The 23,249-nt window shown below is 52.1% G+C and overlaps 1 protein-coding gene across 3 annotated transcripts in view; it reads left to right on the top strand.

Annotated features, from left to right (window-relative positions):
* Positions 1–23,249, top strand: part of PARVB (parvin beta) — a 126,486-nt gene that overhangs the window by 34,014 nt on the left and 69,223 nt on the right. The window contains exon 1 of one of the 3 annotated variants that reach the window (XM_037847060.1): positions 2,178–2,243. The exons of the other annotated variants lie outside the window; for them this stretch is intronic. Within the exon in view, the coding sequence (XP_037702988.1) occupies position 2,243 (1 nt within the window). The 5' untranslated portion in view covers positions 2,178–2,242. Of the gene's footprint in view, positions 1–2,177; positions 2,244–23,249 lie in introns of those variants that run through there. 3 annotated transcript variants of the gene reach the window in all.

Genomic DNA, 23,249 nt, shown 5'->3' with positions numbered 1-23,249 from the left:
TGGGGTGCCGTCCTGGCCTGCACGCTGTCCTGGAGCAAAAGCTAACGTCTTAGGTCAAAGAATCAGAGACATTGCTGTCCGTCCATTACCTGCAGCTGTCTGGAGCACCTGCCTCAGTTTTCTCATCTGTTAAGTGGGGATAGTAACAGCCCCTCCTCCCCTGCCTTATGGGGCCATGATGAACAGATGCATGTGCCACCCTCCATAAATTACATCCCATTATTCTAAAAAATATGTTTCAGGAGTCGGGCTTTGTCTCCCTTGTCCCTCGTCGTGAAATCCCAGGTGCCTGGCAGGTAGGAGGCACTCAGGAACGTGCAGTGAATAATGCAGCATTGGCTGCTGTGAAATGAAGGTTCCTAAACCTGACTCTTTACGAGGAGACGCTGGGGCTCCAGACTCTTTTACGAGTTTTCCAGCACACGATGTTTTCTTTTTGAAAACTAGGAAACATTAGGTGGTGTTTCCGTTTGGAACCCACCCTCCAGAAGCTTCCTGTTATTTTTGCCCCTGAGGAGTGGGGTGGTAGCTCCAGCATCTGCTTGGCCGACTGGACAGCTGCACAAGTGCCGCCCCTCCCGGGTGGCTGTGGAAGACCCCCATCTCTTGCCCCGACCGTCCTTGGTGGGCAGTCACTGGAGTCATGTGGACCTCTGAGTGTAGCCTTTCGGGAGGGTATGTGTAGGAAGTCGGGCTGGCAAGGGCCTCAGGTGCCCTCCCTGCCTTGGCTTTCCTGGCCATGGCTTCCCTCACCAGGTCGCCGAAATGCAAGAACCCTTGGGAGCAGCTTTGGGGGCTGCGTCCGCCTGGGGTTTCACGCAGCTGCTCTAGAGGTCCCGTGCTTGCCTTCTGGGGTGGCCCCCGGTTTGCACCAACTCTAGTGGGAGTGGAGTATGGGGGGGACAGGAGTGACTCAGAATTTTACTTCTGGGTGGTGGTGGGGGCTGGGGGTCTGGGGATAGTCAAGGAGCTGCTGGGAGTCGGCCTGACAAGTCCAGTGACCACCCGCTGGCTGCCCCAAAGCCCCTTCCTCGCACACACTGCGAGGGGTTGGGGCCAGCTCAGGGCATCGCACCCCTGCGTGAGCAAACCTAGGTCTTGGCGGGGTGATCTGGAGACACCTCCAAGAAGTCAGCCTCAGGGAACACGTTCCGTCGGGAGTTGGGGGTTGGAAGCAGTTCCAATAAAGAGCTAATAGTCTGACTGCGTGCCCCGCACCACATAAACGCATTTAGTCCCCACGGCAACCCTGAGGGCAGTAAAGTTATTATCCCCGTTTTACAGTCAAGAGACTGGACACAGATGGGGAACCTGCCCACCACCCCACAGTTTTGGCTCCACCAGGTGACTCCAGGGGCTGAGGAAAGGGTGGGGAGGGGGGGAGTGCAGGCAAAAGTGGGTGTAGTTCTACTTGCTGACACCCGCACTTCCAGAACCTTCCATGGTCCCTCCACCGGAGAGGAAATGGGAGAAGTTGCAAAGGCGGATGTAGTTCTACTTGCTGACACCACCCTTTCCAGAACCTTCCGTAGTCCCTCCACTTGGGTGGAAGCCACCGAAAGCAAGCCTGCCAGCCTCAGTTTGTGCAGTCCAGCTCTTGCTTAGGCTTTCTGTTGCTGGTATTTGATTTCTGTTGTCATGGAAATGGGGAACAAGAGCTCGGTGTGTCTGCATTGGGCCCTCCTGACATCACCTGCAGCCAGGAGAGGCAGCGCTGGCGGATGAGTGCCCGAGGTTATTGTCACACTCTGTTCAGGGTTTGGATGGAGCACCAGACCTGTCCGAACCGCCCTCCCTCTCTCTAACCAGGTCTCCACGGCCCTGGACGGAGCTCGAGGGCTTATTGGGCCCAGCGTTGCACTGAGACAAATGCGGCTTAAGGCGCATCGGAGAAGTGCATGCTCCCTTCCTTCCTTCTTTATGTGCTGTGGGTTTGCTTTTCTGGGGAGCAGTTCACGTTGCCACGAAGCCGTTGGTCATAAAGACAGAAATAATGTTTTGTGGTTAGCGGGGTTCTATCGTTTAAAAACAACTCAGGCCCCCTGGCAGCTTGACCCTCTGGGGCCTTCCTCCAAGACTCCCTAAAGAGGCCTTCTCCTCAAATCGCAAGTCATGGTGGCAGCTTGGCCCACGTCTATATATGAGCAATTTGTGTGTCTTACTTGGTCACTGCCCAGCCGGCCTCCCACTTGTCTTGGAGCAGCGAGGGACGTTTGCAGTGCCTCTGGCCGCTCTCGTCACCAGTGAGTTGTCAGGTGTTTGCTTATCAGTAGCAGCAGGAGTTAAGCTGAGGCCAGCCCTAGGTTCTTTTCTGCTTTAGGGGTCAATGTGTGTTTGCTTATCAGTAGCAGCAGGAGTTAAGCTGAGGCCAGCCCTAGGTTCTTTTCTGCTTTAGGGGTCAATGTGATTTTTAGAAAGAATGGACCCTGGGTGGGCTGGCTGGCTTTGCCCAGGAAGGTGAGGAGAACGATGGTGTCAGGAAAATGGGGAAGCAGGCCCTTTTTATCATGCCACACCCCGGGTGGATGTGTGAGGTCTGCCTTTTGGAACGGAGTGTGCCGGAAAGTGTCCCACCAGCATGTGGGACGTGGTATCTTTGGGTCCAGAAGAATGGTATTTGGGGACATTTTCAGGGTCAAGTTGCAATTACGATTCTTTTTTGGGGGTTTCAGATACAATGCATAACCTTTAACGGCCTTTTGATTCTTTCCCTTTTAACCGGCTGTTCTTTGCCAGTGTCTGGCTTTTGTCAAGTCACCACTGGATGAGAGATTCGTCCTTCCCAGCAGGCAGGGAAGGAGCTTTGCATGGAGCAGGCCTGGGGGTGAGCCGGGCTCTGCCGCTGTCAGTACTGATCTTAACAGTTGACATAGTCACTGTGATGCCCGTTTTCCTCACCTGTGACCTGGGGGCATGGGACAGCCAACAAGTACTTGGTGTTTCTGTGTCCCAGGGGGCTGTTTCAACTTCGTAATGCCCTTTGCTTTGTGCAGCACTCGTAAGTTTATTTTCCATTGAGGAAACCAAGTCCAGAGAGGTTAAGTAAGCTGCCCCAGGTCACACAGCAAGTGGGAACAGCAGCCTGTCCCCCCCACTCCCCCCCCATTGGTGCTTTACACACCTGTGGGAAGGCTGCCTCCTGGACCTGCTGGGGCATCCCGTGAGACGGTGGTCCTTCAAATGCTCTGGTGCTTTTTGGCATGGGAAGTGCCCAACAAACTCCCTTCCCCTCATTTATTGCAATAAAGAATACACTCTTTTCTGGACTCTGCCTGGTATACCCTTAAAGACAGGGACTCCAGTGCCCAGGTCCATGGGTGGACAAGAGACAAGCCCTTCCCTCAACGAGTCCACAGACAGGCTTTGCCTTTGAGCCTTGGCCTTCTTTTTAGTGGGCTCTTTTGCTGGTGTGTGGGGGCGTTTCTGGAGGAACCACAGGCCATTGAAGGAGGGCCTTCAGGAAACCCAGTGCAGGGAGACAGGGGCAGCTCTCCAGAGACCATAGACCTTACATAAAAGACCAAAAAAAGGGATGGATTTAGGCAAAATGGCTCTTGACAGGCAGGAGGGGGGATTGCGGATCTGTAGGCCGGCACTGGGGCCTCTTTGAACCTTTGTTCATCTTTTCCTTTCTAACCTGCGGGCCGAGAGCCTTGCCTGGCTCGTTATACCCGCCCCAGACCCACAGGACATTGAAGGAGCACCCCCGAACCACTGGCCCTGCCACAGGAGGTGGGGGTGGACGGAGCAGCCACCGAAGTGGTCCTTTAGCCCAGGTTCACTCCCAGCAGCGTTTCCCAGAGGCTGTACTGGGTCCAGTGCTGGGTTCAGGTGGGGGAGGGGAGCACTGCGCACTCTACTCCCTTCCCCTCCCCCGTCACAAGTATTGTCAAGGCTCTGAAAAGTCCTGCAGCAAAAAGACAGCTGTTTCACTTTGCTTAAGCCAATGTTTTCTTCACTTATTTGACTCTTGGCTCAATTTGTATAAGACCCGTGAATGTCTGTGTTCATGGAACTCACTTTGGGAAATACTGACAGAGACCTCGTAGTTAGATGTCTTGTCCATATATATGCTGCTCTTTTTCAATTTTTCTCAGGTTGTGTTGGACTTCATAAAATGCAGGGTGATTTAAAAGTCATGCTGGATGTGTTTTTCTCTCTCTGAAAGTACAATTGCTGATGTGAGGAGGATGTCTGTTACATTCTTGGATGTTAGACAGAGACCCCCAGGCTCAGAAGGGTTGGGGACCTGGAGCTCAGAACCTCCTCTCGTGGTAGTCTTTGTGGTTCTAGAGGTGCTCATGGCCTCCCACCCCAGCACCCTGGACCTCAGCCCACCGATCAGCCTTTGCACCCCATTTTCTAAGAATGAAGAGCTGGACATTGCTGCTTTCTCTTCCTGGCTTATTTAACCATCTGTCCTGTTCTAGGACGGCCTAGAGCAAAAGGACACGCTTCCATTGTCACTAACAAGCCTCCTATCTGCTGGGTGTGTGGGGATGGAGAACGGTCACCATCTCTTTCCTCCCTGCAAGCTGGACTCCTGCAGGTCTCAGCTCCTCCAGGCAGCCATGCTGGATTACCATCTATTCCCTCTCAGGCCCCACAGGATTTTCACAAAGCTCCAGATTTTTGTCTCCTGGATGCTGGGGCCCTCGAAGGGGGTCCTGTGTCTGACACCCCCTCCCTGGCCCACCCCGTGGTCACACCATGCTAGGCCCGATGTTAGGAGAAATCTGTTACTAACACCAGTTGGTGACTGAATGAATGTGTGCATGCAAACCAGGCCAAGTCTCCTCCTAATCATACCTTACAATTAGTATTAAAAGGCAGACTTCTTTTATTAAGTGGAGGAAATTAAAAGTTAAAAGTGAATTCATGTAGCCATAGCTACATTTTCCCAGCTCCCAACTCATAAACGTCTCACACGCCAACCACAGGTAAAAAGGACAAAGATACAATGACTCCAGCAGCTGTGGTCTCCAATAGCAACATTTCTAAGTAGCCAGGGAAGTAGGACAAGCCTTTGAAATTGGGGGTGTACTTGGACGGAAACTTTCATCCGCTTGTAGAAGGCAAAGAGGAGGCCTGGGAAAGCACATCCCTCTGCAAGGGAGAGAAGCGGGGGGCACTGGCAACCCGAGGGTTCGTTACCCGCCTTCCCTTGACAGCTTTGCCCCCCTCTGAGTCTCCAGGGGTCTCCAGCTGAGCTTGGGGCCTGGCCTGCTGTGGTGGGGCCCTGGGTAGGGTTTTCACATGTTGTCTCATTCAGTTCATACCTCGCAGGAGGTGGGGTTAGGACGCCTGTTTCGTTCAGTTACTCAGTTAACATCTACTGAAGACCTACTATGTGTCAGCACCTGTGCTAGGCTCTGAGGACCCAGACAAGGTCCCTGCACCCAGGGGGCTCATGTTCCAGTTGGTGCCAGACAGTGAAACAGTGAGCGAATAAAACCATAGCAGACCGTGACACCCTTTGGGCAGGAACTAAGCTGGGCTCTATGATGGCCACCGCAGGAATGTTTGGGACAGGGGCCCGGGAGGGGTGGAGCCCATTGTGGGTCCCACTGTGTCCCCCTAAAGCAATGCTCAAGTCCTAACTCTGGCACCTGCAAAGGGGCCCTCAAATGGAAGTGGGTGTTTGTAGACGTCTCAAGTTAAGACGAAGCCACGCTGGATGTGGGGGTGTCCTAAATCCAAGGACCATGTCCTTATAAGGAGGGGGAGATCTGGACACCTTGATTTAGGACCTCTGGCCTCTAGCACTGGGAGATATGGCATGTGTTGTTGGAAGCCACCCAGTTTGGGGGCTGTGTCTGCAGCCCTGAGAACGTAACCGGAAGCAGCCACCGACAGCTGGAAGCCTGGCCCTGTTGGCACAGGGGCCGGCATTGTTTGAGCTGCCCAGTCGATTCCACTGCCCATCCGAGTGACCAGGCGGATGAGGCCTGTAGGAGGAGATTCCTCTCACCTGCGTCCCCTGGGGCTGTCCCCTGTGGTCAGTGGGGCCTCCGAGCAGCAGTTGTCTGGGCTGCCTGGGATGCCGGCTGCACATGTGGCTGGTCTGGTCAGCTGTCCCCGCCTGCTGCCCCCAGCTGTCACCACCTGGCAGCTCCCTGGGGCCTGCCTTCCGGAACACTCACCCTGCCACTGCCTGGTCTCCTTGGGGAGGGCGGGTGCCCGCGTGGCCAGGGTAACCCAGTGGGAGGTGGGAGGCCAGGGCCTGGGGCTGCTGCAGAGCCTCTCGCAGCCCCGGGGAGTGAGGGCCAGTGCAGGCTGACCGCAGCCTGCGGGGTGGAAGCTGAGGCCCCTGACAGCTTCCCACCCCCAAGGAAGGAGGGGGGCCATGGAAAGAGCATCAGGCTCCCTCCCTGCCTCCCTCCCCCTGCCCTCCCAGTTGCCCGCTGCAGCCCCAGGCTGGGTGGGTGGTGAGAGTCTGGCCGTGGTGGGGGCACATGGTGTAGTAGCCGAGATGGACGGACACACCTGCAAAACTCGCCCGCCCCCTGGGCCCCTCCCCCAGGCCCCACCCCGGGGTCCACCCTGGGAGGAGCCCAGTGTCTGTGTGTGCCAAGGGGAGAGGCCAGGCTGGCCTGAGGATGCCTCGCAGCTATGGGGTCGGGGAGCTCTGCCTGCCCAGCCGCTGGGGTCCGGGTCGGCTGGGACAGGGTCTGCTGCCCTCAGCGCTGCTCACGTTTTGCGCTGGGTAATCTGCAGTTGTATGGGGCTGTCCCATGTAGCGCAGGATGTTGAGCAGCACCCCTAGTGTCCCCCTCCCCGATGCCAGCAGCACCCCCTCCCCCAGCTGTGACACCCCAAAATGAACTTGCCCTGGCTGAGAAGCACCAAGCTTTCCTCATCAACGCCCCCAGGAGTAAGGGAGCTAAGGGAAGGGGCAGCCCCGGGCCCAGGGGGGTGCCGGCCCATGTGGCTGCCGTCACACATTCTCCGAACCCTCCGGTGGCCCTGGAGGAGATGCTGATGCTCTTTCTGCAGATTTGGAGCCCGGGCTCCCCGAGGTCTGGGCTCTAGGAACCACAGGGTCCTGCACACCCAAGGGGAAGGGGGAGGCCCTGGGACCACCTGTCACCAAGGACAGTGAGTGGGGCTGGGTCCTGGAGGGCTCGGCTCTGAAATGCTGGGCCCCTTGCTGGTTTCTCTGGGAAAGACTGGTGCCTGGAGGAAAGGTAAGGGGTGGTACCCCCTGCTGGAGGTGAGATCCCTGCTGATGGCCTGATGGCCGCCGTGGGTCCTCCTTGCCATGAGCCGGTCACCCAGAGTCCAGCCACCAATGTCCCTGTTCCCCGTATTTCAGGGCTAGAGTCAGGGTGGTGGTGGTGGGGGCATAGAAGGTGCCCACGACGGCCTCAGGGCCCCCAGGAAGGACCAGCGAATGCACAGTTCTGCCAGCCACACGCTCCATGGCTGCGCTCTGAGGGACGCAAGGACGCGCCCTGCTAGATGGCTCCGCACAGGCCTGGGGCCTTTGTGCAGTCTCTCCTTTAAATCCCTTCAGTGTCTGCCACTGTGAGACAGCCGACCTGGGGCCCCTACCCCGCCTTCAGGTGAGAACACGGGGTCCGAAGCATCCACGGACGAGTTCCTGGAGGAGGTGGCCTGTGCCGGCTCCCTCCGCACCAGGAGGCGTCCTCAGGGGGGACACCCAGAGGCTGGATGCTGGGTCTCCGTCACGCCCCTCCCCGGCCTCCCCCAGCTCTGGGTTGTGGGCGTGGCTTGCAGGGTGTGCGAGGTCACCTGGCTGGGAGTTTGGTGGCCTTGGTCCCCCTCAGCTGGCTCTGCCCGCCGCCTGCCCTGTACCTGGCTCACGGGCTGCACTGCAAATGCATCTGGGCTCCAGTCCCAGAGTAGCAAGTTGGATTTTTCCGGAACCATCTCCTGGGAGGTGTGTTCAGAAGAGCACAGCTGGCTTGCGAGGGCTTTCTGGGAGGCCTCCCCAGGAATGATTTGTAGGCTGGCCCCGGGGGGCAAATGGGAAGCTGGGAGGCTTGTAGCTGGTTGAGTGTTAGGTGCTGCAAACCTCCATCGTTTTTGGCCTTGGTAGGGAGGGTCACCCACACACAGCTTTAAAAGTTAGAGGAAATATTGGTGGGTAGTTACTTTTTTACAGTTCGGGAAGCAACTGGTTAAGGAGTTGTGAAAGACATGTGCTGGTTAGTAGGGCTGGGGGTTACAAGTCCCAACACCAGGCTGCTCCGGAACAAGTGGGCGTAGGCTTGGCAGTGGGTGGAGGGAGCACTGGATTTGGAGTCAGAAGCATCTGGCGAGTCCTTGCCTGTCTCCTTACAGCCCCGACCCTTTTCGTATCCTTGTTTCCCCTCAGGATGCTGCACTGAAGGTGCTCAGTGCTGGGTCCGGCTCCGGGTGGCGTTTTTGTCCCCACCCCTTCCCAGAGCACGCCTTACCTGAGATCGTGTCCCCATTTTTCCTGATGACAAAACTGGGCCTTGAGAGGTTAGCTCGCTTGAGGTACCCTGCCCAGATCTGCCAAACCCCGAAGCCCTCCTCCTTCCCACCCCATCACCTGCCCCTGCCCCATGCCAGCCTTGTCCCCTCGGGACGCACATCAAGGAGGGGCAGGACGGGAGTGTCCAGGCACAGTGAGTGGTGACTGGTGTCCTGCGGCATGGTCCCCCTTCCTCCGTTGGCTCACGAATTCACTCCTGGGACCAGGAGTGGCGTGAAGGGCATGCTCAGGGCTGACGACTGCCACATGGGCGGGTATTTACTGTTTTTAGTACCTCGAAGGTCGGCCCCAAGAAAGAGCTAGCAGGCCCTGCACGTATTTGAAACTGGTCAGGGCTGCTGGAAGGACCATTGCAGGATGGAGGGGACATCGGTGCTCCTGGGTATAAAGAAGAGATGGAAAGTTTCAGTGGATGCTGGTGGGACACAGCTATAACCAAAAAGGGCATGCCATTGGCACATCCCTGACTGCTCCCCACGGGCCCACTAAATAACCAGGGTGGGGGGTCTGATATCCCCTTCCTCTGTGCCTCTGAGCCTGGCCTCGGCTTGAGAAACTGCAGATGGAGGAGTGACTTCTGATCTTATTGACCCCGGGGATGTTGTGTTCATGTTGCACATTTGGTGGAAAGCTGGCCTCTCTGGGCCCCGGGGCCACGGAGTGGCCTGCATGGCCTTGGTGGGAGTTGTGCTTTCACCCACAGCCTTTCTCACATATCCTGCTGCGTGACTGAGGCCGAGGCTGTGTCACTTACTCCTGTGTCATTGGAGCTTAGCCCAGTGCCTGGCAGAGGGTGGATGCTTGGTAAAACCACCACAGCCAAAGACTGTTCAGGCCTTTTGAGATAACATGGAGTAGCTGGGGCTGTCCAGAGGCCACTTACATGTGGCCACAAGCTTCGTGGCTTAAAACAACACTGATTTATTCTTTTAAAGTTCTGGAAGTCAGAGGTGCTTAAATAAAGGTGTTGGCAGGGATGCCTTCCTTTTTGGAGGCTCGAGGGGAGAATCTGTTTCTAGAGGCTGCCTGCGGTCCTCGGCTTATGACCCCATTTTCCATCTTCAAACCCAGCCGCATAGCATCTTCCAGCCTTTCTCCTGTAGTCATAGCACCCTTTCCTCTGATTCTGACCTTCCTGTCTCCCTCTTAGAGGGGCCCTTGTGATGACATCACACCCACTCAGGTGATCTAGGATAATCACACCTGCAAAGTCCCTCTTGCCTTATAAGGTAGCATATCCACAGGTTTTGGGGATGGGGATGTGGACACCTTTGGGGAGCCATTTTTAGCCTCCCACAGAGACCAAAAAGGAGTAGAAAATAGTTCCTATTTGTTGCAAAAAAGAAATATCAAGATGGAATATTAGAGCCCTGAGATATCCATCCATCCATCTTCTATCCATCCATCCATCCATCATCCATCTAATCATCCATCCATTATCCATCATCCATCCATCATCTGTCTATCCATCATCCATCCATCCATCATCTGTCTATCCATCATCCATCATCCATCCATCCACCCATCCATCCATCAACCGTCTATCCATCATCCATCCATCCATCATCTATCCATCATCCATCCATCCATCCATCCATCTATCCATCCATCATCCGTCTATCCATCATCCATCCATCCGTCATCTGTCTGTCCATCATCCATCTATCCATCATCTGTCTATCCATCATCCATCCATCCATCCATCTATCCACCCATCATCCATCTATCCATTATCCATCCATCCATCCATCATCCATCTATACATCATCCATCCATCCATCATCTATCCATTATCCATCCATCCATCCATCTATCCATCCATCATCCTTCTGTCCATCACCCATCCATCCATCCATCCATCCATCCGTCATTGAATTCAATGCCTCCATTGGGCCGGGCCTTGTGCCAGGAGCTGGGGAGACAGTGCAGCCACGCCTCTGCCCCCACAGAGCCCTGCAGACAGGAATCCAGTAATAATACATCTGCACACCTACTCTTGCAGACTGCAGTAAAGCCCTGAAAGGAAAAGAACAGGGCGCCCTGGGGACATTGAGTGGGAGGGGAACCTGGCTTCATTTAGGGGACAGGGAAGGAATCGTGACAGCCTCATTTGGGGCTCTTCCTCCAAAGCCTGGCTGGGCTCCAGGCTGGACCCCCGGGAGCACTGGCTTTTGCGGGGGGGAGTCTTCTCCCTTTGTTGTGGTTAGGGGTGGAGGGAGCTGTGTTGGGTGGAGCCGGTGTTTGGCTGCAGAGGTTGAAATGCTGCCTTGGCCCTTTGATATCTCAGGTGGGAACAGCTGCCAGGACCACGGGCTGGTGGCTCCCAGCACCCCCAGAAGCCACCTGCTTTTGGAGGCACCGGCCTGTCCAGCCGGTCCAAATGCTGTGTTGAAATGAAGCATTTGCAGGTTGTTTCATCTGTAGGCGCAGACGGGACACTAGAGGGCGCTGTGGCCCCGGCGGACTCCACTCGCCTCTTCCCAGCTTCTCTCCCCCGAGGGTTTGTGGCAGGTGCAGCAGGAGATTCAATTTTTTTTTTTCTAAATAACTTAATGATTTAATCTTCCTGTTTTCTCAGGAGAGCACGCTTTGGACTTCCCTGGATTCGACGGGGCATTACCGAGCAGATTAATTAATACGAGATTCACGTGCAGGAATCAGCCCCACTTGTTTTTCCAGGCTTAGCTTTTTCTACCATCATTTTCTGTTTTCTCTTGATTAAGCACATTTCTTTAATATTGTGTTACTTGATCAGGCTCGCTGGAAATGATCAGCGGGTTTTGTTATCTCCCTGCCTCGGTGGGGCACGCTGCACAGCTTGCCGGCAAACGGCTTGGCTCAGAGGCCTTGGCCAGTGGATGCAAGGGGGCTTGACAGCATGGACATTTTTGATAATTGTCAGTTTCTTTGGGGTTTCACACCCTGGCCCCCGCTTCTGCTGCTTCTAGAATACCCCCACCCCCACCCCTTATCATTAACGGATGACAGATTTTCATGACTGGTGCTTAAAATTCTCACTAAAATCCAGCCTGGTTGACTGGTAGAAACGATTTTTAGAAGTGTTCCTTCTAAAAATCAAGAGAGCAAAGTGCACATGGGAAGGTAATTGCCAGCTTGTTAGGACAGGTGCGCCGCTGTCCCGTGGTTGCTGGGCACTTTGAAGAGAGGCAGCTGGCACTTGACTGAGGGAGGAGGGGATAGAGAAAACTGGACGCGAAATAGGGTGGTGATTTTGGGGGTCAGGGACCTCGGATCAGGGATGTGGCAGAGGTTGGGAGCTAATCGGACCATATGCTTTATAAAATGCCCCCGGAGGGCTAGCGCTAAATGCCGACGGCCCTGCGAACCCCACAGCCACGGTCCTCGGGGAAGCCAGCGCTCCCCAGCTGCCCGAGCCGGGCCACTCTGGGGTCCTTTGCCTCTGGCATGCGGCTGCGTTTTGATTTCTCTCCATGTCATTTGAGTTCTTCGGAGCCTCCCGAGTGCCGTGTGGCTTTGTCCTCCGGGCTGGCCCGCCACGTCTCACTCCAGCTGACTGCTGGTGGGCTTGGGACAGCATTTTGCATTTTTCCTTGTCGGTGCTGCAGGGCTTGGGCTGTGTTGCAAGCACAGGCTGGTGGCAACCCTGATGCCTTATGGAGGATTGAAGTTCTGTTATAATTCAGCCTAATCAGCGCCTGCATTATAGACCCAGCGACCTTGGGGGGACAATCAGGACCCCTGAGATTAGATCTCACCTGGTTTGCAGTTAGGTGGATGTCTCAGTAGCAGTTTCTTTGAGAGCTGGTGGCCTTGGCGTACGTGGCACCTTGAGGAGCCAGCACGGCCCTGCCTGAGGCTGGGCCACGTCTCGGCACTGATGGATACTGGAGGCTTTTGGGATTCAGGCTCGAGTGGGTTCCATCCAGGTGAGCACAGCTTTGTGGGGTCTCCTCCATGTGCTGGGCCTTTGTTCAGGGTTACAGGGGCAAGAAGGGCATGACCACCGCTTTCCAGGAGTTCATGATCTGGCAGGAGACAAACTTCTGAGCATCTCGGATGCAAACTCTGTAGGATCAGGGGCCGGATCTGTGCATTCATCCTCGGACCGCTGGGCCTCACGCTTTGAGAATGTGTTGAGTGGGTGACTCTAAATGACACTGGACCCCTCCCTGTAACCAGTGCAGGTGCTGTGAGCAGGGCCGAGAACGGGCGGAGAGACTGTAGCCGAGAAGTTAGGATGTTAGGGCTGATTATGATGACTGAATCGTTACATAGATATTCCTTTTTGCTTTCTGGTATCTTAGAACAGACAGAGGGAAATACCTGAAACCTGAACTGTAATCCAGCTGCCTTGATCTCTGATAACGATTGTTGAATCTTTATCTTATGCCCTTGTGATTGTAAAAACCTTGTGCCGTTGTGATTGTAAAAACTTTGTGACTAACTTTCACTTATACCCATTTATCCAGTTTTCTGACTTTAAAGTCGTATGATCACTAAAGACAGCCCATAATGTTTATTAATAAAGGATCTTGGGTCAGCCCAGAACTAATCCACCCCGAGTCCAAAGTTATCTTGATAACTGAAGCTGGATCTAATCAAAATAGGCCCGTGTGACATGCACAGTAGCTTAGACTTTAACCTTTAAGTCACCTCTACCTCATTATAAATACGAAGAATCACGCCCATCATCATATGAAGGCTGCCATTTTCTTACATATGTTCTGGGACTAAGCAAATAACCAATCTGGGCATACTCAATAATTAGATCACCTCTAATTACATCATCTGGGGCCACTGTACTCATTATCCTAAAACCTGCCCATCTTTTGATACTATAAACTGCAGTTTGGGCCCATAGGCCATCTGCTTTCGTGCTTTGTGCCTAGCAATAAGTTCTTTCTCTCTTTGAAACCCTGTTGTCTCGGGAATTGGTCATTTGAGTATATCGGGCAGAGAACCCACCGCCTTGGTCCGGTAACAAGACCCAGCATTTCTCCAGCAGCTACCTCTCGACACACACCGTGTTATTAAATTAGTTGTCACAACAACCTTATGACTGAGGGCTAATCAGTACCCCTTGTCTTGGTTTTCCGGGGCTGCTGTACCCCAAACTTCAAACAACAGAGGCTTATTTTCTTACAGTTCTGGGGGCCAGAAATCCCCGACCTGGGGGTCTGGGGGTGCAGGGCCACTCTCCCTCTGATACCTGTAGGGGGCCCTTCCCTGCCTCTCCCAGCTTCTGGGGGCCCCGGGCTTTCCTGGGCAGTAGCAGCCCAGCTCCAGCTGCCGTCTCCATCTTCCCTGGGCCGTCTACTTCCCTGTCTTGTCGACTCCTCTCCTCTTCTCGTAAGGACTCCGGTCATATTGCATTAAGGAGCCATCCTGCTCTGGAATGACCTTGTCTTAACCAATCCATTTGCAAAGACCTTCTTTCCAGTAAGGGCACAGTTCGAGGTCTGGGGGGATTAGGACTCCGACACATCTTTTTGGGGGACAAGTTTCAACCCCTGACACCCCCATCAGTGAGGAGAACTTAGAAGATTTAGGGAGCTGGAGAAGCCGCCCCAGGCAGCGTGTCCCTTCTGTGATAACCTCGCTCCAGTGGCTGATCTGCCCCAGCCACTGGATTTGGAGGAGGGAATGATTTGGAGGAGGATTTGGAGGAGGGAATGATTCATTCTAGGGAGACACAGGGAAGAGGGGACGTTTGCCATGGACTCGGAGAGGATGGGTGCTGGCCCGTGGTGGCAGTTGGTGGTCCTGGAGAAGGCCCAGCGTGGACAGGGCACGGGGCGCCAGGGGCTGGGGGTGAAGGCGGAGTTCATCCAGAGGGCGTGGGAGAAGGTGCTGGAAGGGACGGCTGGGCCAGGTGGCAGATAAGCCCTCCAGGGCAAGGGGGCAGTAGGGACTTGCTCTTTGGCAGCAGTAGGGCACCGAGTCCGTGTGTGGACTGCGACCTGGGGGTCCTTGTGGGGGTGGATCGGAGGCCTGGCGGGGGGCTGGGCGGCCGCTGCTGGCTGTCCGCAGGCCTGACCACAACTTCGGGCCTCTGCGGACTTGCCTGCATGCATTTGGCCAAGTCACTTGGATATACTGACCCACTTGGGCTTTCAGACTGAAAAATGACCAAATCATCCTTATCCCTAAAAGGATCAGAAGTGCTTCCTGCAGGAGAAAGCCGGTGGCCCTCCTGTATCCTAGTTTCTACTTGCCCGAGCACTTAAATGGTAAACCTGGCGTTTCATGTGCACCTGGAAATCTTTCTTCCTTTTCTCCTTCCCCGCCGAGGCTTCATTTTTTTGTAGTTCTAATGTTTTTCTGATCACTCTGGGGACAAAAGGGGATGAAAAGGCCTGTTTTTCTGGGCCATATGAATTACCTGTTTAACCTCAGCTTCTGAGCTTCAGCTTCTTTTTATATTTATGTTTAAGCAACTGTCAGAGTTCAAAAGACCTAGTTTCTCTGAAATGGATGGGCTGTGTTTCGAATGCCTGCAGCAGGGTGCTGGGTTAACTCAATGCATACCAGGAAGTTAGATTTTGGAAAGGTTGGTTCAAAGGCCACTTGCACCAACAAGCCTTTGACTACAGAACAGAACTCTCCCCTCCTGAGCTCACTCTCACACCGGCAGGAACTGGGTTGCTGGTGACCCCAGATGCCAGGCCAATGTTAGCCTTAATGGAAAACTCTTTTCCACCCAGTTGAGTGGCTGAAGGTGGGATGTTTTGCAAGAACAGCCTGTTCCCAGTTCTGACTTTAATTCTCTTACCTAAATTCTCTATTTGGCTCCATTTTGCCCAAGTGAACACATTTTATTCATTCCACAAATATTTACCGAACTCTTGTCATGTGACAGGTTTTGTGCAGGATTCTGGGCTCTGGCCATGGACAAGAACTGGCCCCTCTGCCCTCCTCAGTGGGGGGCAGGGGGGTGGCACACCCCATAAATGCATGACTGGGAATTAGGGGTTTGTCATGGCTCTGGGCACAAGGAGCTATGGGGACTCTGAGGAGGGGCCTGACCCTGCCTGGAGGTGGGTGGGTGACAGAGCACACTCTTCAGAGGAGCTGAGGCTTGACTCTGGGTATGGAGTGGAGTTAGCCAGATAGAGGGTGGAACAGTTGGGAAGGATGTGCCGAGGTGCGACGACATGAGTGGTTTGGAACGGCCTCCTGGGAAGATGCTTGTGGCACGGTGGGCACTGCAGTGGATTGGTAGGAGGGATCAGCTCATCAGGAGCCCTTAGGGTCCACTATTAAGGGTTTGAGTTTATCTTGGAGCTTGTGGGAGCCGTGGTGGTGCTGTAGACCAGGGAGTGGCGTGGTCAGCTTTGTGTCTTGGAAGGATTGCTGCATCAGACAAGGCTCTCTCAATTTGCAAATGACAGAAAACTCGACTCAAAGGGGTTTAAGAACAGACTGATTCATTGGACTGAAAGGTCCAGAGATTGTTGGCTTCAGGCAAGGCTTGATCCAGCACACTGGTGGTGCCGCTAAACTCTGTTCTCTCCTTCTCCTGACTCTGGTGACCTCATGCTTTCATTTTCATGTTCTATGTGGTGGCAAGGTAATGGGGCAACTTCAGCCTCTCTGTCAAGTCCAGTGGGAGAGAGTGCCTGTATCATTCTGCATACTTTTGGTAGAGCCTTATTGCAGTTCATTGCTCCAATAGGTTGGATCCCAACCCTTAACAGAGACCTGTGTTCAGGGAGTGTTGATAGGCTTAGGCCTGGGATGCCCACTCCACGCCTGGACTTGCTCCCCCTGAAATATAAACGGGAACAGAAATGACCAGAGCGTTTCCTTGGGTCCATGCAGATCTCAATGGCCACAGGAATCATTCACAGATGTTATCTCAGGGCAGATCCTCTCTCACCCTGAGGGTCTTCATGATGGGTTCCCTGGGGACTCAGACCCACAGTTCCCCACGTGGACCCTTTCCCAAGCAAACCCAGGGTGCTGCCCTCCCTCAGCCTCACCCAAGACGGATGCTTTTGCAGACAGAATGCCTGACCGTCAGAGCAGAGGTGCAGGACACAGAACCCAGGCGTCACCCCCCAGGCTGCTGAGCCATCCAGGGCTCCGTGGGGCTGGGGGGCAGCCTTGGTCTCGAGGCCTCAGAATCCAGGGCTTCCTCACAGGCGGGACTGTTTGCAAGGTTGGTCTGCAGAGGGACAACCATCCTCACAAGTCACCAAGGGCCCCGCGGTCCACACCCTTGAAGCACGGATGGAGAAAGAAGCTGTAAACCTTGGGATAGGGCAGCTGATCTTGCCCAGGCAACTCGGCTCTCACCCCTGGGTGCCGAAAACACTTTCTTTGGGCTCAGAAGCCAGCCCGGCAACCTCAGAACTTTGGACTCAACCTTTCATCAGGGCCATTTTGTAGCCACCTGCCTGCTTCCCTGGGCTTGTATTGAAAAGATCCATCCACCCATGTTTATTAAGCACCTGCCAAGGAACAGACCAGGTGTCTGAGCTGTGGGGAGGGGGTGCTGGGGCTGCTGAAATCAGGGGCTCAGACTCCAGCAGGAGCAAGAGATAGAAAACATTTAGGGTCCTGTTGGGGGCAGGGGTTAAGGCAGCAGTCCCCAACTAGCGGTGATTGTGCCCTGTGCTGGTTTGTATGTACTATGTCCCCCAGAAAAAGCCATGTTCTTTAATGCAGTCTTGTAGGGGCAGAGGTATTAGTGTTGATTAGGTTGGAACCTTCTGACTGAGTGTTTCCATGGAGATGTGACCCACCCAACTGTGAGTGACACCTTTGGTTAGGGTGTGACCTCTTGATTGGATGTTTCCATGGAAATGTGGCCCTGCCCATTCAAGTTGGGTCTTGGTTAGTTCATTGGAGTCCTATAAAAAGAGCTCACAAACAGAGGGACCTGAGAGCAATCAAGAATGACATTTTGGAGAAGAGCTGCAGTTGAGAGACACATTTTGAAGATAGCTGTTGGAAGCTGACACTGACATTTTGGAGAAAGCCATTTTGAAACCAGAATTCCAGAGCACATGCCAGCCACGTGCCTTCCCAGCTAACAGAGGTTTTCCGGACACCATTGGCCATCCTCCAGTGAAGGTACCCAATTGTTGATGGCTTACATTAGACACTTTGTGGCCTTCAGACTGTAACGGTGTAACCAAATAAACAAACCCCCTTTATAAAAGCCAATCCATTTCTGGTGTTTTGCAAAATGGCAGCATTAGCAAACTGGAACATGCCCCCCAGGGGAGATTTGGGAATGTCGGAAGATGTTTTTGGTTGGCAGAAGTAGAGGATGCTGTTGGCGGTAGGAAGGTTTAGGGGTGCTGCTAAACATCCTACCATGCACAGGACAGCTCCCGCCACAAAGAATTATCTGGCACTGTGGTGGAGAAAGCCCGAGTTAGTCTGTTGAAAGCCCGAGTTAGTCTGTTGATAATTAGTCCTGCCCCCCACCTACCCATCGTGTCCTCTTTGGCAGAGTCTTAACCTCCTGGGCCGCCTTTCCTTATTGGCAAAATGAGGATAAAATTAGGACCACCCTAATATTAGGGCTTTTGAAAGATGAAATGAAATTCTGTAAAATGCTAGTATGGTCCCTGGCATGTAGTAAGTGGCACATAGTAAATTCTTATTATTTGAGAGTTTCTTGTGTGATTTGTTCATTCAACAGATACTTATTAGGCACCTACAATGAGCTAGGTAAAAGTGAGCAAGGTGTGTATGGTTCTGATCACGAGGGGGCTTGTGAGCAGGTGAATGTTATTGTAAAGTAGGAGAATTGTGTTGAGGGGATGGGAAGCAGGTCACAGTTCCCCGATGCTGACTTGGAAGAGATGGTCCAGGAGGGCTTCCTGCAGGAGGTGACGTCTATACTAAGACTCTGAAGGAGAGTGAGTACCAATTTACTCCTTAATTAAAACCAATTTGTATTTTATTTGGGACTAATCACAGGCTACTGCATCAATTAAATTTTTTTTTAAATACAGAGTTCACTGTGTTTGACAGTTCCATGGATTTTTTTAAATTATATTTTTCTAACCTATATACAACCTAAAATTTCCCCTTTTAAACAACATTCAGATATAAAATTCAGTGCTGCTAATTAAGTTCACAATGTTGTGCTACCCTCACCATCATCCATTACCAAAACTTTTCCATCATTCCTAATAGAAACTCTACATTTTAAGCCTTAACTTCCTGTTCCCTATCCCCATCCTTCCCCTGGTAACCTATGCTCTAGATTCTGACTTTATAAGTTTGCTTATTCTAATTATTTCAAATCAGTGAGATTGTGCAGTACTTGTCCTTTTGTGTCTGGCTTATTTCATTCAACATGTCTTCAAGGTTCATCCATGTTGTCACATGCATGAGAACCTCATTCCTTTTTAAGGCTGAGTAATATTCCATTGTATGTATATACCACATTTTCTTTATCCATTTATCAGTTGACAGCCCTTTGGGTTGCTTCCATCTTTTGGCAGTTGTTAGTAATGCTGCTATGAACATCAGTGTGAAAATATCTGTTTGAACCTCTACTTTCGATTCTTTTGGGTATATACCTAGAAATGGGATTGCTGGGTCGTATGGTAATTCTATACTTAACTTTCTGAGGAACCACCACACTGTCTTCCACAGCGGCTGCACCATTTACGTCCCCACCAGCATGAATGAGTGTTCCCATTTCTCCTCATCCTCTCCAACACTTGTAATTTTTTGTTTTTTTTAATAGTAGCCTTTCTAGTGGGTGTGAAATGGTATTTCATTGTGGTTTTGATTTGTGTTCCCCTAATAGCTAGTGATGTTGAGCATCTTTTCATGTGATTTTTTGCCACCCTGGATCTTAGGATAGTGGGTTTTTACGTCCCTTTCTGGCACCAGCCACCTACTGTCGCCTGTCGTGAGAGGGGAATGGGTGCGGTAACTACCACTGCGTGGAGAGGACAGTTCACTGGGCTTTGCCACAATTTACCAGCCTCTTCCTCCTGCTCCTCTCTGGATGCACTACAGTGTTTTGCCGGATTGCAGAGTTTTGAAGTAGTTGATTCAGAGAGTTCCTCTGTTTAGTAGTTGTTTTGGTGGAGGGACTGATTCCTGGAGCTTCGTCCTCCGCCATCTTCCCACAGTCCTCCTCCTAAATAAATTTTATTTTACCAGTAACATGTGAACACAGTGTTGTGGCAAAGCCTCCTTCCTCTTCCTTCTTTCCTTCAGTCACTCGTCCTCTAAAAGATAACACCACTCTTACCATTTTGAAGCATATCCTTTCATTCCTTTTTCTATGAATTTAGATTTCTACACATTGAAATATATACTGTTGAATTTTATGATTGTATCATTAGATTGTTTTGGCACCTTTTAAACTTAACGTCATAAAATGTATTACACTCAATTAATTGTACACATGTTCCTTATGAGCTTTCAGGGTGCCAGGTGCAGTGCTTGGCTGTGGGGTTAGAAGGAGCCCTGTGTCGGCTGCCAGAAGCAGCCTCTGCAGCATGAGGGCCAAGCCTGTCGCTCACGTTCAGCTGCCCCGGTCTAGCACCCACACCCGGATCCCCCATAAATGTTTGTTGGGCCAGCAGGCTGCACAACCCACGGTTTGCCACTGCCTGAGTAGAACAGGTCTTTAGCTGTGAGCTCTTGACATGGGGTCAGTAATGTCCGTTGACCTCCTTTTGCTGTTGCTGTATTGAAACGCTCCCACATTCCTTGTAGCCTCTAAACATATTTTCATGGGAAGGAGTGGGTTGAACTTTGCACCCCAACGCTGCAACCCCATATACATCAGAAGTTCAGGCTGAGCGAGCTTTATGGTCTGGGCTTTCTTATTCCCATGACCCTTGCCAGCAAAGTTCAGAAATGTGTCGTCTGCTTAGAAAATATGGTGAATTAAACAGACATAAATATTCTGAGCTCCTTAGATTGGGCTTGCATCCTGCATGACAAGGCCAAAATACATTCCTCTGCAGCGCAGGAAAAACAAACCCGATCTGCCACTGTAAAGGTTAAGAGGCTCTTTCTTTTAAGTTTTGCTACATGGATCAGTGAAAGTAATCTCAATATTTTCCATAGTTAGGTCAGGAAGGGCAGTTGCTTCCTCCCGGGTGGTTAGCGTTCACTGCTTTTTATCCTGGGCAAGACGTTGTCATCCACCCAATTTGTAATCCCTGGAAGCTTGGAGATTGAACCAGGAGTTTGTGACCTTCCGGGAAGGGCTGGGCCTCCCATTTCAAGGATTTTACACGTATCAGTTTGTCATACGCCAGAAATAGCTCACGTCTTTGTGTTAATACCATTAGCTCATGCCAACTCCTTATCTTGGGTTGTCAGAAAAGACCGTCCAACATCATCTTCCTTTCTGGCCATCCCCCCTCCCAGCTGTCAAATCTGGTGGCGTTTCTGTTCTTGTTTAGACCTTATTTGGGTCTTATTTTAACTTTACTGAGCTGCAAGATCTTCACATGAAATACAATTTGCTTTATTTTTAGAGCTGCTCTGTTAACGAAGACCTTCACGGCTGATGAATTTAATTATTCTGATAAATCATAACTTCTGCAAAGAAGCTACCCTTCTGAGCACAGATGGAAGTTGGAAAATTCATAGAAAGCTCTCATTTCCCTGGAGGAGGCCCAGAAAACCTTATTTAACAGAGGCCTCTTCAGGTTCCTGTTTTAAACACACAGTAGCCAACAGCCCCTGAATTCCAAGGCTCTCTCCTTGCCCAGCCCGGGAGAAGAACTGGCACTGGGCAAACTGGCAGAGATGTGCCTTTGGTCAACCTTCTTTATTTCTCCTGTAAACTCTGAAGACCACTTACCTTCTCTGGTTACGATCAGTGTAGCTAAGAGCAGATATGTCTTGAAAAGGGTGAGTTAAGTGTCCCAAATTGAGGCAGCTTTTAGCCATTTTCAAGTTCTTCTTTTAAATGGGATCTGGTGAAGGACAGCAGATTTTGTGTGTGTTTTTTTTGTTTTTTTGTTTCTCTTTGATCCTGGTTCAGGAGTGACCCACTGAAATGTCCCCCACTCCTATCTTTTGTTCCGTGTGAAAGCCAGGGAGTGTACATATGGGGTAAAAAATCCCCGTAGGTGGCCAAGAGCCTTTGCTGTTTTGAAATGACACATTTAGACAAATGCCAGGAATTGAAGGCTGCACCCCCACAGCCTCCTCCTGGCACCAGTGTCTCCTGTTTCCTGGCTGACCACCTGCAGGCCAAGCCCAGTGCACATCCACGCTTTCAGCACCCATCTCTTCAGGGGGTGGGCTGTGATGCCCCCTCGGCCCCAACACCCATTGTAGAGTGAAAAGCCCACAAGCCTCTCATGAGCTCAGATTTATGCTTTTCCTTAAGTTAACCTTGTTGTTTGAACCAGCCTGCTTTCAGAGTTGTGTTTTCCTAAAACAATGTCAAAAGACATACAAAGAAAAAGATTAAAAAGGAAAAAAAATCAAAGTCAGGGCCTTTGAGTTTGGCTCAAGGTGTCAGGGGCAGACACTTTATGAGGTGCTTTAATGTGGCCAGGTTTTTGTTTCCAATTCTCTTTCTGCCTTTTATGCTCTTATAATTCCAAGTCAGGAGGTTTTTTTAAAATTTTTTAACTTGCCCAATCTTTGGGTGACATGATGGAAAGAGAGTAGGCTTTGGAAACATTCATTCATTCATTCATTCAAGAGTGCTGACTCTTCTCATTTAACCTTTGAAGCCTCTCTTTCAGGTGTATTTATCCTTATTTCACAGATGGAAAATTGAGGGTTGCCCAAGATCATGCAGCCTGTAAGTGGCAAAGCTGGGATATGAAGCTACAGTTCTAAGCCCTGCCTGATGCTGCTCCAGAAATATTTTTAAAGATCAACTGTGTGTCCAGAGCTGAGTTAGCACCAGTAGGAGAACACGGTCCAGAAAAGAGAGAGTTACAGGGCCATGTGACAAGAGTGGGCAGAGTGAGGTCTGGGGTGGAAGGGAAGCCCCCAGGGGTAGTCAGGGAGGGCTTCCTGAAGGAGGTGGCCTGTAAGCTGAAGCTTGAAGATAGGTGGACTTAGCTGGGCACAGCAAGGTGCAAGACCAGGTAGAAGTGGATTCAGTCCTGACTGCAGTTTAGGTCAGGTGGCTTTCTATCAAACGATGAGAAGCCAGACTTGCAGGAGGTGAAATGAGAGGACTGTATGGAAAGTGCCAGCACATAGTAGCTGCTCAGGAGATGTTAGTGGCCGTCTGTCCCCTTCTCTTAGGGGTCAAAAACTTACTGTGACCAGAGGTTGCAAACTGGCAGCCCCCTGCTGGTACACATTTGTAAATTGGGAGATTCCACCCAACCTGCCCACTAATTTCCAGCTTTTCTAGAAAATTCAGAAGATATGGCGCTTGCAGCGTGCACTTCCCACTCTGCCTCCAAGGCTGAGCTGAGGCTTGGCCATCCCCAAAGACACGAGGTTGTAGAGCAAGTGTGGCCTTTGGCAGCTCTTTTCTCTCTGGGCCCCCTCCTCTCACTCGCCCCTCCGGGTACTTGACCCACCTGCCCCCACTCTGCCCCCACTCTGCCACCCCCACCCCGACCACCGTGAGTCACTCGCCGCTGGAAGGTGACCCCCTCGCACAGTGGAAATGCGCTGGCGCCCACTCCCTCGTGGTTTGTCATCTGGGTTTGATGTGGACCAAGGCATTCTTCTCAAAACAGATACTTCGGAAAGCAAGAGAGACACTGTCTTCCCCCCCTTTGTCGCCGCTCTCACGGAACAGAGCCCGGCTCCTTCTGGGCGCTCACACCAGCGTACAGCCCAGAGGCGGCCGTGGAAGCTC

Source organism: Choloepus didactylus, chromosome 8 (assembly GCF_015220235.1).
Source record: "Choloepus didactylus isolate mChoDid1 chromosome 8, mChoDid1.pri, whole genome shotgun sequence".
In the NCBI taxonomy this organism is placed as follows: domain Eukaryota; kingdom Metazoa; phylum Chordata; class Mammalia; order Pilosa; family Megalonychidae; genus Choloepus; species Choloepus didactylus.
The sequence above is the reverse complement of the archived record's forward strand: the minus strand, read 5'-3'. Positions and strand labels throughout refer to the sequence as shown.